The 13,064-nt window shown below is 41.9% G+C and overlaps 1 protein-coding gene across 1 annotated transcript; it reads left to right on the forward strand.

The window, feature by feature from the left end:
* The first annotated feature begins 1,603 nt into the window (after positions 1–1,603).
* On the forward strand, positions 1,604–13,014 carry rogdi (rogdi atypical leucine zipper). The gene is made up of 11 exons (XM_072693807.1): positions 1,604–1,832; positions 3,801–3,872; positions 3,957–4,039; positions 5,432–5,486; positions 5,798–5,878; positions 7,267–7,362; positions 8,550–8,648; positions 8,750–8,863; positions 10,142–10,191; positions 10,290–10,416; positions 11,272–13,014. Exons 1-11 carry the CDS (start codon positions 1,755–1,757, stop codon positions 11,311–11,313), a joined length of 897 nt encoding a protein of 298 aa, XP_072549908.1. The 5' UTR covers positions 1,604–1,754; the 3' UTR covers positions 11,314–13,014.
* Positions 13,015–13,064: the final 50 nt, after the last annotated feature.

A 13,064-nucleotide genomic window follows, 5' to 3' on the forward strand; every position in this document is an offset into this window, starting at 1 on the left:
AAGCAGGGGTGGTCAAACTGGTGTTTGGTGGTGGGTCAGTTCTGACTGCAGGTTCGAAGGGGGCTGAGGTGCGGCTCTAACAGCTGAAACGGAAAGCTTAATTTTTTTTCCGTCTGTAAAGGTACATAAGGCTAGCCACCACTACCACCACCTGCCCAATGGCAAACTAGGGTTTTATGACTGTAAAAGCTCTTGCTCGTCTGAGTACCAGCTTGCATGTTGACATGGCCTAATTCAGGTCTGCCTCCAGCAACCACAGAGCACTGAATGACTATACAAGCCAAATATGTGCCAGAACCCATATTTTACATATATATATATCTTTTTATTTCTTTTTATTTGTAAATACCCATGTGTTTTTTTAAAAAACAATTTTTTCTTTTTTAACATTTTTATATGTATTTGGTTTATACATATGAATATAAAATATGGCTATATAAAACTATATTTTAAAAAAATGGATATATGAATGTACAAAAAATATAAAATATGGGTTCTGGCGCACACATCTGGTTTAGTCATTCAGTGCTCTGTGGTTGCTGGAAGCAGACCCGAGTCAACATGCAAGGTGGTGCTCACAAGAAAAACAAGAGTTTCTATTAGTAAATGAGCAGGTGAAGCAGAACACTGAATCACTGTAAGACCCCCAGAACACACACTGTATAAAAACACCCCCTACATAATGAATAACCACTGACTGAAGAAACTGAATATAACAGATTGTTTATTAAAATCTTAAACCTGACTGCACATGTAAACGCACCTCAGCAGACTGACAAATATAGGACTATCAGCAGGACAATTTGACAATTTGATTAGAAAATGAAGGCAGTGATGATCAAGTATGAAACATTTTTTAAATTATTTTATTAAACAATTCAAGTACAATGAACAGTGCTTTGAAAGGAAGTAAAAACAGAAAAATATACTTGATAATAATATACATACAACAGTGTGAGGGAAATACAGAAAATGGAGCAAATAATGGCTTCGAACAAAAGGAAATTGGGAACATCTGAGGTTATTATTATTTTTTGGCACATATAGATTTAAGACGTCCCAGTGAGGAGGAATAAAGTTTATATTCAATCAAGAAATAGTGTGGAACAGAAAGTGCTGTGTGGACCCTGACAAGGGGACAAACCCTGAGGCAGTTCTCTACATGGGGTCACAGGTTAAATCCCTTTATTCCAACATCAAATAGAAATCATAATATTATCAGACATTAAAAAAACAGCTGGATGCATAACGGATTTTATTTTGGGGTTTATTAATGTTTCAACTCATTTCTCCCAGGAAAATAAGTTAGTAGTCAAGTCACATTTATTTGTGTAGCTTTTTACAACTGTTGTCGTCACACAGCAGCTTTACATAATTAGTGATTAATGAAAGACAGAGACAAAGAAGAAAGAAGAAATAACGTAATAAGTATAATAAAAACCATTAGTAGCAAAGTCATTTTTTTCCTAATAAATAAATCATTTAATGATGCACTTACATCACATGATCACGAATACGCAGTTCTGTGGAGAAATAAATAAATAAATAAATAAATAAATAAATAAATAAATACGTCTTGCTGTAAGAATTTCGCACTCGCGCACAGCGGAAGTTGCGTCTTCGGAGGGGCGTGGTTTAGCTGTGAGCCTCTATTGCGGGTAAATAAATAAATCCTCCCGTTGAGGAGATTCTTTGTATTATTATTAGTATTGTTATTATTATTATTATAGGGATTAATACCGTAGTGATCGGGGATGCTCGGAGTTGATCGATCTGCTATAGCTGAAATTTCGAAGATGTCCGCGGCGAGTCAGGCAGAGAGAGCCGTACTGGTGAGATTACAGCTCCTGTCGTGTATCAGTGTGTGTGTGTGTGTGTGTGTGTGTGTGTGTGTGTGTGTGTGTGTGTGTGTGTGTGTGTGTGTGTGTGTGTGGTGTATAAGTGACTGTGTTGTTTAGCCTGATTCTGTAACGATGCCATAATCAGCGTCACGTCCCATCACATGCTGTAAAATGTGATAAAGTGGGGGTTTGTGATTCGGACTGATTCGGACTGATTCAGGGCACTTTGCTCTCAGCTTGCAATAAATAATATATAATAATAAATAACCACAATATAATGTGGACGTTTTCCTGCTCGCATTCAGGGTGGTGGGATAGGGCAGAGAGACCCCCCAGCACCTCACACAAGGGCTGTTCGATTGATGGGATTTGATAGAGTCGATTCTTTGAGTCGATTCCACATAGTTTTCTCAGCTGATTAAAAAATCGACTTCAGGCAGATGTTTAGATCTGTGTGATCTGTGGAGCTGGTCTGTGCTGATGTGTTTGTGTAAAGGCAGAGTGTTTAGATGACACTGCAGTAAAATATCTGCATTTGATTCATTGATTCAACTCTCTAATGCTGATCCAGGAGGCTGTTTGCTGGCTTCAAGTCGTGAATGCATGAATGCCTCCATAAGCAAAGGTGTCAAAGTATTCTCATTCATTCCTCAGGTAGAAGTGAGTGGAGATGCGAGGGTTTAAAAGACTTCTATAGAAGCTGAAGTATCAACTGAAGCTTTTTACTCCAGTAAAAGTGTAAAAGTACTGGTTTCAGAACCACTTCAAGTAGAAAAGTAAAAGTAATGGAAGGAAAACGAAGACCGAAAGCTTAGGCCGCGCCACAGGGGTCTATAGTGCACTACCCCCCCCCCAAAAAAAACCCAATTTCTCTAAAAGTCATAATGAGGAGAATGATCTATTAAAATGTTGATGTTAAAAATGTTGGGCTGCACTAGGCTCCTGTTTCAGCTGCAGATCTGCCCATTGAAAATGAAGCATTTCAGTAATATCAGCTCTATTAAAGGAGCGTCTCTGTGCTCTACTGAGCATCAACATGAGCTTCATGGAGGAAAATATGAGGAGTCGTTGTCTAGAAGTTCTGTAAAGCTGCAGAAAGTCAGACTTCAGAGGCGTGTGATCAATAAGCTTTATTGGAGTGTAAATGTGGGGCTCAGTCGGGACGTTTCACTGCAGCTCTCTTGAGTCTCTGCCACGGACACAGTCTTCATACTAGACTACAGACGTCTGCTGTGAGCTCGCTGGAGAGTGACGGGACGTGTGCAGGTGTGATGGATCTCTTATAAACCAATAGGGAGTCAGAATGGTGTCTGTTTATACTTCTCATCCAATCACGATCAGACTCACAGGATTTATCTGGAGAGGGTTTTTTATTGATGACGAGCCGGAATGAAAACTAAGGGAAATGAAATAGGAGGAACGAGGCTGTTTTTAAAATGTACGGAGGAGAAAGTTCAGATAATTGGGGGAAAATGGAAGAAGTAGAAGTAAAGAATAATTACTCCAGTAAAGTTTAGATAACCTACATTTCTACTTAAGTAAAGTAATGAAATATTTGTACTGAATTACTCGACACCTCTGTTCACAAGGTCATATTTACTAATGGGGAAACTGATTTATTGAACCCTGACTTTCTCAATTTGGAGCACATCAAATCATGGGGATTAAAAAGAGCTGATCCTGAGATCAAGATGTTGGATGATGATCACCACTCCACCTCATAATCCCCAACCCCCCAAAGTACTGGATGGAGCTCCACCACCATCATTCCAGAGAACACAGTTCCTCCACTGCTCCACAGCTCCTCAATGCTGGGGGGCTTTATACCCCTCTAGCCCACGCCTGGCAATAGGCAGCATTTGCACATCAGTGTGAGCAATGCAGAAAAGGGGTGTCCACAAACATTTGGACATGTAGTGTGCACAGTTCTAAGTTCTAAGTTCTCTTTCTGTCGGTCAGGAGGAAGAGTTCAACTGGCTGCTGAAGGAGGAGGTGCATGCAGTGCTGAAGCAGCTGCAGGACATCCTGAAGGTAGTACTGTATTGTTATTAAACACATTGAATTTCTCATAACCTGAGTGACATCCAGGCTACATCTCCTGCTTTTCCATCATAGGAAGCATCGAGGCGGTTTGCAGTTCCTTCTCCAGGCATGGAGGGTCAACTCAAGCAAGAGAACTTCATCCTGGGCAGCTCCACGTAAGCTCCGTCTCTCTCTGTTTGCTCTGGGTGCACAGCGTTGGGTTTGGATTGCAATGTAAACTAAGGGCAGGACTGGGCCGAGACATGCAACCGCAGCCCTTACTGAACGAGGTCTCAGCTACTCTTACAGTGCTGCTTTATAGAAGTCTACCCCAATCAGCCATATCATTAAAACCACGGCTGGGAGAGGTGAAGAACACTGATGATCTGGGTCCAGTGTCTCCTGTCTGTCGAGGGGTGAGTCTACATATTGGTCAGCGAGTGAAGAACAGTCAGTTCTTGAAGATGATGAAGGTGCTGAAGCAGGAAAAATGGACAAGCGTAAGAATCTGAGACACTTTGCTAAGAACCAAACTGTGATGTTCTAGATAATGACTGGGTCAGAACATCTCCAGAGCATCAGGCTGCAGGTCTTGTGGGGTGTTCAGTCCGGTATGCAGTGATCAGCACCTACCAGAAGTGCTCCAATGTAGGACGACTGGTGAACCGGTGAACCGGTGACAGGGTCATGAGCTCCCAAGACTCTTACTAATGCTCATGGAGGCTCCGCCCACCTCACACCTTACAGGACTTGTTAAAGGATCTGCTGCTAGCGTTAGTTTTGGTGCCAGATCCCACAGCAGGACACCTTCTGAGGTCTTGTGAGGTCCATACCTTTACAGGTCAGCGCTGTTCAAAGCCCAAAAATAGGCGTTCAGCGTTCTTGTGATGTCTGAAAAACACAGCCCAGTTTAGCCCCGCCCACTCACACTGAAGTTATAAGGAGTGTTTCAGCTCAGAATGGTTTATGAGTGAGGCATAATACAGGACAGCCAATCAGAGCATATCTCATTTACACACATGCACTATATGGACAAAAGTATTGGGACATCTGCTCATTCATTGTTTCTTCTATAATCAAGGATATTAAAAAGAGTTTCTACTAGATTTTGGAGGAGGAGCATTGCTGTGAGGATTTGATTGCATTCAGCAACAAGAGCGTTAGTGAGGTCAGGATGTTGGATGATGATGATCAACACCCCACCTCATCATCCCCAACTCCCCAACTCATCCCTAAAGTACTGGATGGAGCTCCACCACCATCATTCCAGAGAACACAGTTCCTCAATGCTGGGGGGCTTTATACCCCTCTAGCCCACGCCTGGCATTAGGCAGCATGGAGCCAATCGGGTCATGATGTTGATCTGCTGCAGAGAGTCCTATTCTATTGGCAGTACTTCTCTACAGGGTCTGCATTTGCACATCTGTGTCAGCAATGGGTGTGACTTAAATATAGGGTGTCCACAATTATTTGGACATAAAGTGTGTATTAGTCTTACTAAACACACAATAACAGGCCCTTTAATCCTGTATGAGCTGTGTAATAGTCATGTGTTGTGTTTTGTCTAGGATGGACCAGGTGAAGGGTGTCCTGACTCTGCAGGGGGAGGCCCTGACTCAGGCCGTAAGTGTTGCACAACCTCCTGAAGTGTGTTTCTCAATGATGCTGACCGTTTGCAGTGTTAGCTATTAACTTCCTCCTGCTGGAGGAGGACAGGGCGGTGTTTTCCTGTTGGTGCTGACAGAGCAGAAAAGCACAGTTATGCAACAGATTAAACTGAATGTCTTACTCACCATCTCCACCGAACCCTCAGCTCACACTGTGACTGTGACCGTCTTACACAACACCCTGCTTTCAGATCTCCTGCACCTGTGTTTGTGTGCTGGACAGTGGGGTTTGGGGCATGTGGTAATGAGATTGTCGTCTGTTTGCAGGACATCAACATTAAAGTTGCTAAGAGCAGTCAAGTCATGCATTTCGCATTCCGGGATGATAAACAGTGGAAGTTACAACAGGTAAGCTCGTCACTGAACTTCGGATAAATCGGACGTTTTAAACACACGTTAAATGATTGTACTCTGAGTGTGAATGTGGCTCAGAGTGGCTCAGCGGTCTTGAATCATGAGCCATGCCGCTTTGCATGCGGCCATCAGCAGCCAGAGTCTGAGAGAGCACAGTCGGTCAGGCTCTGTCTGGGTGAATAGATGGCGCTCTCTCCCCTCATCACTCTTGAGTGATGTTGTCCAACACAGGCATCTATTGCCCACCGCTTTCCTTAGAGTGTGTTGGCTTCATTGGCAGCAGTTTCAAAGGAGGTGGTGGCTGGATTCATATATGTGTGTATATATACAATTAGTGCTGTCAAACGATTAAAAAAAATATAATTAACTACAAGCTCTGTGATTAATTCATCACATTCATCACTTTTTGCTATGAAATTATTTTTTAAAAATGTACAAGTTAAATAAATTCTGCAGAAGAGGAAATTAATAAATGAATAACTGGGATAGACTGCTGGTTTTGGGCTCCCGCTACTACGTCTGTGTTGTAAAGTTGATGAAAGATGATGAGACACAGCTGTGCTCCTTGACGGTGGCTTATAAGCTGCCTCAGAAGATCCTATCTGTAAAACCTCGACTAGCCCTCGGCCCTCTACCATCGAAACTGGTCTACGTGCCATATTCACAATCCATTTTGCAATTTGTTTGTTAATCACTGGTAGTTTTACTGAGTCAGCGTGTGAAGGCCTGGTCCAGCTGTAGCTGTAGCATCGTGCGCTGTGCTGGCTTGGACCAGCAGTTTCATGGAGAAGTGCTTTGGGTTGAGGTGATATTCTCCAATGATGGGAAAATTCCTTGCTGCAGAACCTGCAGAGCACAGTGCTTCTATTTAAAGGGTATGTTTTTTTTTTTTTGTTTTTTTAAAGGTAAATGTGCCATTAAAGGGGCCAAACAGGAAGGCGATTACTTAGCATAAATTATTTTAATTAATCCAAATTAACGCCTTCATTTGACAGCCCTATATATATATATAGCTGGATTTCAGTCTAACCTGAGACTCATTTGACTGTCCAGTGCAAACACATGTGGCTAATATCTAATCAGAATACAGTCCAGATAAACATGGTCTTAAAGGCACGGTAACAAAAACCGCCTGTTTAAATTACAGTTGTGTTCTTGGTCCAAAACCCACATTATTTTATCATATGTGGGTGTAAATACCAGACAAAGTAAGGTATGTATCGGCCCTTTAGGCCTTAAACTCAGAGACAGCGCAGGAATTGATCACTCGAGACTACACGGCTACATGTCCTCTTTGATCTTGAGCTTTAGACTTGCTTAATGGGTTGTTCCTCCTTCTTCATGGTGCATTTAACAGTACAGGCTCTCCTGTTTGTTCTCAGATCCAGGACGCGAGGAACCACGTGAACCAGGCCCTGCAGCTGCTCAGCAGCCGTGACGAGAGCTACCACTTTAAAACCGGTGCTGAAGTCAATAAGGTTGGTCTCCAGTGGGGATGCAGTTATGCGTGGCTGCTGAGTAACCGGCAGCGTGTTTAAAAGAAGCCAAGAAAGCAAGAATGAGTGTTTTTGAAAGCCGGCGTTGTGCGAGACGTGGTGCAGACCTTCTCCAGATTAAAGGTGGTAAGGGCAGCCGGTCAGCAGAGACCTGTTTGGTGTCTGGAGTTCACTTCTTCAGCTTTACACCAAAGCTACATGGCTAATGTAGCTAAGAAGTACTAGAATTATTCACAAACCAGTTAGCATGGTGCTAACGGCATGGGTTCTGTCTCTGTATGACTGTTATCTAGAACACTGCATAGATAGCACTAGATAAAACAGTAGCAGTATCTTAAGGCCTGAGTTCAGCCCATGTTCTAGATAACAGAGAGTCCTACATAATCAAGCCTAGAGAGTGTGTGAGGATTTAGGTCTGCAGTTAGCATCATGGCAAATGCTAACTGTAAGCGTCCAGTACTTGTTGGCTACATTAGCCTCGTAGCTCCAGTGTAAAAATAAATAAGCAAAACTTTAGACACCAAATATAGAGTGACCAATAAAAAGAGGACACTGGGGGCACGCTGGGGTCTGCCGTGGTCAGGATGTTGTGGGTGGGGGGTCGTGGCAATGTGTGTATGAGGGTGGGAGGAGTTAAATGGCTGTAAAGTCATACTGCTAATAATAAAAAAGAAATAAACTAATAAAAATAAATAAATAAAGCAATAAAGCGTTTTACCACCTTTATTTTCAGGAATAAAAACAATAATAACTACATTATTTAAAATAAAGTCTGTTGACTGTTTGACTGGACACTGTTCAGTCTGCCTGGCGGGTCCGATAGGCTTTAACTGTGTGTGGGATTGATCTGATTATTGAATTGAAACTCTGAGCTTTCGGACCTTTCAGAATCTTTGGTTCCACCAGGACAAAATCACAGCATTTAAATCTAGAACTGCTTATTGTAGATTATTCTAGATGTGCTTATTATGATTTGTCCAGCCTCCTTGTCCAGCCCTTTTTAAATAGCCTCTCTCTCACTCTGGGAAGCAGTTTGACCAATAGATGCAGGTACATGTTGACCAATAGTGGCAGGGAGAAGGTGGGGGGGGGGGGGGGGGGGGAGAGAGGAGAGAGAGAGAGAGAGAGAGAGAGAGAGAGAGAGTTATGGTCTTTGTGCTGTGTTGTAGCTGATGGATGCGGTGATGCTGCAGCTGACACGAGCGCGGAACCGCTTGACCACGCCAGCCACTCTGACCCTGCCTGAGCTCGCCTCCAGCGGCCTGATGGTAAATCTGATCACCCTAATTGGCCAGCAGCTCCTTTATACAGTGTGTATCACTCCCTCCCTCACTCCCTCCCTCCCTCACTCTCTCCTGTCACTCCTCAGAAAATGTTCACTCCTCCGATGCCCGGCGACGTGATGGTCAACTTCTACATTAATCTCAGCAAACTCTGCCTGACCGTCTACCAGCTGCACGTCCTGCAGCCCAACACCACCAAGGTACAGCAGCGCACCACCAGCAGGGTGTGCTAAAGTTTGTGCACCCCTGTTTCAACTATGTGGTGGTGTAGTTCTAAATATGAATACGTGAACAAGCAGAACCGTAAATCTGACGTTTTTCAGCAGGTTTAGACTCAGTTTCCATTTATTTACCCCAAACCATGTTTCTGGAAGCAGCACATCAGGAATAAGTGGCTATAATAACATTTTCACTTATCATTTTGACAAGATTTTGGACATGTGCAAAAGTTTGTGCAACCTGTCTGTCATGATGTTCTGAATGTAAATGTGGCATTTTCACATTTTTAGGGCACAATTTCTGTTTATTATAATATTCTATGTTTATTTTCTGAATAAAACAGATTGGAAAACAGTCAAACATGACATATATAAGTAAAGTCTCTGTTCACACCATTTTTTATATTGTACTGATTTCTAATCAAAACATTTCTAAAAGGTAGTTTGTTAAAATGTGCAGTATTATTAAAGTACATTAGAATCGACACTCCCAATATCCACTATACATAGAATTAGACCAGACTTGTGGAAATGAGGACACAGCTGTTCACTAGAGCAGAAGGTTTTTAATGTAATGCTCATTGTCCATCAGTGCTGCTAAGGCTAGGATCAATATTACTGTCTGAACCACAACACACCCAGATTCACCATCCGCCTTTATCCCATATGTGGATTGAACACACACACTCGCACACAGTGAGCACACGTGCCTGGACTGGTGGGCAGCCATCGCTGTGGCGCCCGGGGAGCAGAGAAAGTTCAGGCTTTGCTCAAGGGCCCAACCCTGTTATCAGTATCTCAGTACTGTACTGTATCAATTCTGAATCAAAACACTGTATTGATTATAATGAATAGTTTAGATGTAAAGATTGGTGTCACAGTGGTTCATTTAGTGTTGTGTTTAAACCCAGACCACTAGAGGGCAGTGTTGTACTCTGTCTGTACTCTTCAGATCCCACTGTGTCAGATTTTGGTGTATGATGATATTTTTTTATACTATGAAACTTTTCCTAAATAAAATGGTGATCTTACCTTGTTTACAGTATCGCAATATATATCACAGTACAGTGAATCGTAACTCCTGTATCGTGATTCATATCATATCGCCAGGTTCTTACCAATACACAGCCCTATATGCCACTCAGCACTATATTAGTTTCTCTATAATTCACAATCTGTAATATTATAATAGAATTATAGCTACACAATAATCTGTGTTAGGACTCATTTAATTGATTCTTTAATTATTTTCTTCTCTAGAACTTCAAACCAGCTGGGAGTTCAGTTCTGCACAACCCCGGAGCGATGTTGTAAGTGCTCTGTGTTTGTTTGTTTGTTTGCTTGTTGACATCCATTTGATTCAGGATTTGATTTAATTTGATTCGTCTCATTTGACTCTTTCCCGCAGTGAAATCAACAACACTAAGTTTGAGGTCAGCCACGTGCACAAGGTGGAGTGTGTGGTGCCGTGGCTGAACGACACACTGGTGTTTTTCACTATCTCACTGCAGCTGTGCCAGCAGCTCAAAGATAAGGTGGGTGTGTTTGGCTTAAACACTCGCAGATACGCCCCTGTGTACTCTGACTCGCTTTCAGACAGTTGATTAATGGAGCTCATGGTTGATGTGTGTTAGTACAGGTTTTGTAGAGTTGGAGAACGTTAGAGTTGGTAAATCTGATGCAGCTGACAGTTCCTCATTACTGCTGGTGATGTGTGTGTGTGTGTGTGTGTGTGTGTGTGTGTGTGTAATATATATATATATATATATATATATATATATATATATATATATATATATATATATATATATATATAATGTGTGTGTATGTGTATATATAATATAAAATCTCATTGTCACTCTAGCTGAGAGGTCAGTTAGTGAGGTCAGGACCTTAACTCCCTAACTCATCCCAAAAGTACTAGATGGAGCTCCTCCACCATCATTCCACAGAACACAGTTCTTCCACTGCTCCACAGCTCCTCAATGCTGGGGGGCTTTATATCCCTCTAGCCCACGCCTGGCATTATTAGGCAGTATGGAGCCAATAGGGTCATGATGATGATCTGCTCCAGAGAGTCCTATTCTATTGGCGGTACTTCTTCTCTACAGGGACTAGACAAGCTGTGTGTGTGCATTTGCACATCTGTGTCAGAAATGGGTGCAGCTTAAAGTAGCTGAATGCATTCATTAGAAGGGGTGTCCATAAACATTTGGACAGATAGTGTAACAGAATGTGTTATACATATTGAACATAGAGTGTGTGTGTGTGTGTGATTTTATAATATAACCCTAAGTTATTGTACTAATACTAATTATAATATTATTAGTATTATTAGTATTAAGACACTTTGTGGTTTGTGATGACGTGTTTGTTCTCTTTGTTTGCAGATTTCTGTTTTCTCCAGCTTTTGGAACTACAGGCCGTTCTAAACCAAAGATCTACAGTTTAAACGTCTAGAAGAGAAGATCTCTACATAATCACTACACGCAAACAACACAATGCAGCTGTGTGGATTTCTTTTATGCAGCGTGCGCTGGGACCAGTCACTCATGGTGTGTGTATGTATGTATGTATGTATGTATGTGTGTGTGTGTGTGTGTGTGTGTGTGTGTGTGTGTGTGTGTGTGTGTGTGTGTGTGTGTGTGTGTGTGTGTGTGCATGTGTGTGTGCTGCAGATGTAGCTTATCTTTATTTTGACTGAATCAGAAAGTGAGGTGAGCTGTTAACACACCCAAGGCTGAGGATTAACACTTCAGCTGAAAGGTCACGGTGGTTCGAGTGACTCTGATGTTTGGGGTCGTTGTTGAGAAGTTTGCCAATATGAGCCACATTCTGCAGCCTGGGAGCTTCTCCAGGCATTTCCTGTGACTGTGCATTAAAAGGGAACATCAGCTATTCCTTAAATTATCTGCAGAATTAAACAGTTATGTTGTAAACAGAATCATTCAGGAGGGTTTGGTGTGAAACTGGTTCTAGATAACTTCACCCAGTCAGAGCTGTGGTTCTACAGTGGAGGTGAAGGGAAGCAGACGTCTGAAGCTCTAATAAAAGCTCCTCACAGAAAGTTCTTCACCTAATGGTGATGAAGACGCTGCCTGATGCCTGAGACACTGTTCTACCAGAGTTCTGAGAAGAGTTCGGCTCTAGAACCTGCTTTTAGAACCAGATCATTAAAATGGTGGAGGGATACATGCTGCAGGGTGTAGTGCGGCTACAGAAAGTAGTCCCTAAAGAAAACTGCATTAGTTGAGATTCTCCACTATTTTACCACCATCATCATCATCATCATCATCATTCCATATAAAACTCAGAAGACTCGAGTAGCTGCACTGGTGGGTTTGGAAAGGAGATAAATTATGGGCTGTATCTGTGTTGTAGTCATGGAGACCGATGCCTGCTTCCATTCACCAGAGTGGGTCAGTTTCTCTACAGTGAAGCTCAGATTCACACCGAACCCCCGACTCTGACTGAGCTCCTCTCACACACCGAGGTATGCAGAGAATTTTGGAAAGTTAGTGGAGTTCCCCTTTAAATATTCAGGACAGATTTCTCACATTCCATTAATTGATTAATTTTGAATAGAAGCTGTGAAATGTCTGAATTGTTTGAGATTTCTGATCAAAATCAGGTTAACAGTGTTTTCAGTGTTTGACACCAGTCAACGACTGTGATGCACATTAGAACATGTTGAAAGTGTTTCGTTCGCATTATCTATATGAATTATGATAATGATGATCGTAAGAACGCAGCTCACCCCCTAATGAACAACACTAAACAATTTGAACCTTTTTGTTTGTTTGTTTGTTTGTTTGTTTGTTTTTCTACGTCACTCCAAAAAAGGAAAACAAATTAGGGACTCTCTCCATCAAACTACATTCCAGAAGTGTGAAAGGAAATGATTACAGTAATGATTGATTAAGTTTATTTATCGTCATACCGTATCATTCACATCACTGTCAGCCATGTGTTTGTCTGTTAATTTATACATATGCTTTATTTATTGTGACGCTGAATGCACTCGCTGTCGGCCGGACTGAGCCTCTGTTAATTAATATAGAACAAATATGTAAATTCGAGCTGAGCTGTGTGTTGACTGTATATCTGTGCAATAAATGTATTGAAAGCTATAATTTCATGTTGCATGAATGAAATATTTCAATGCTCATTTGAATAGATAAAA

Source organism: Salminus brasiliensis, chromosome 12 (assembly GCF_030463535.1).
Source record: "Salminus brasiliensis chromosome 12, fSalBra1.hap2, whole genome shotgun sequence".
NCBI classification, from domain to species: domain Eukaryota; kingdom Metazoa; phylum Chordata; class Actinopteri; order Characiformes; family Bryconidae; genus Salminus; species Salminus brasiliensis.

What these genes read in the sequence shown, in the direction of transcription:
- rogdi (XM_072693807.1), top strand. Translation starts at nt 1,755, where the DNA reads ATGCTCGGAGTTGATCGATCTGCTATAGCTGAAATTTCGAAGATGTCC. An exon ending in TGCAGCCCAACACCACCAAG is followed by an intron (nt 8,864 to 10,141) that starts GTACAGCAGCGC and finishes TTTCTTCTCTAG; the next exon opens with AACTTCAAACCAGCTGGGAG. An exon ending in CACAACCCCGGAGCGATGTT is followed by an intron (nt 10,192 to 10,289) that starts GTAAGTGCTCTG and finishes TCTTTCCCGCAG; the next exon opens with TGAAATCAACAACACTAAGT.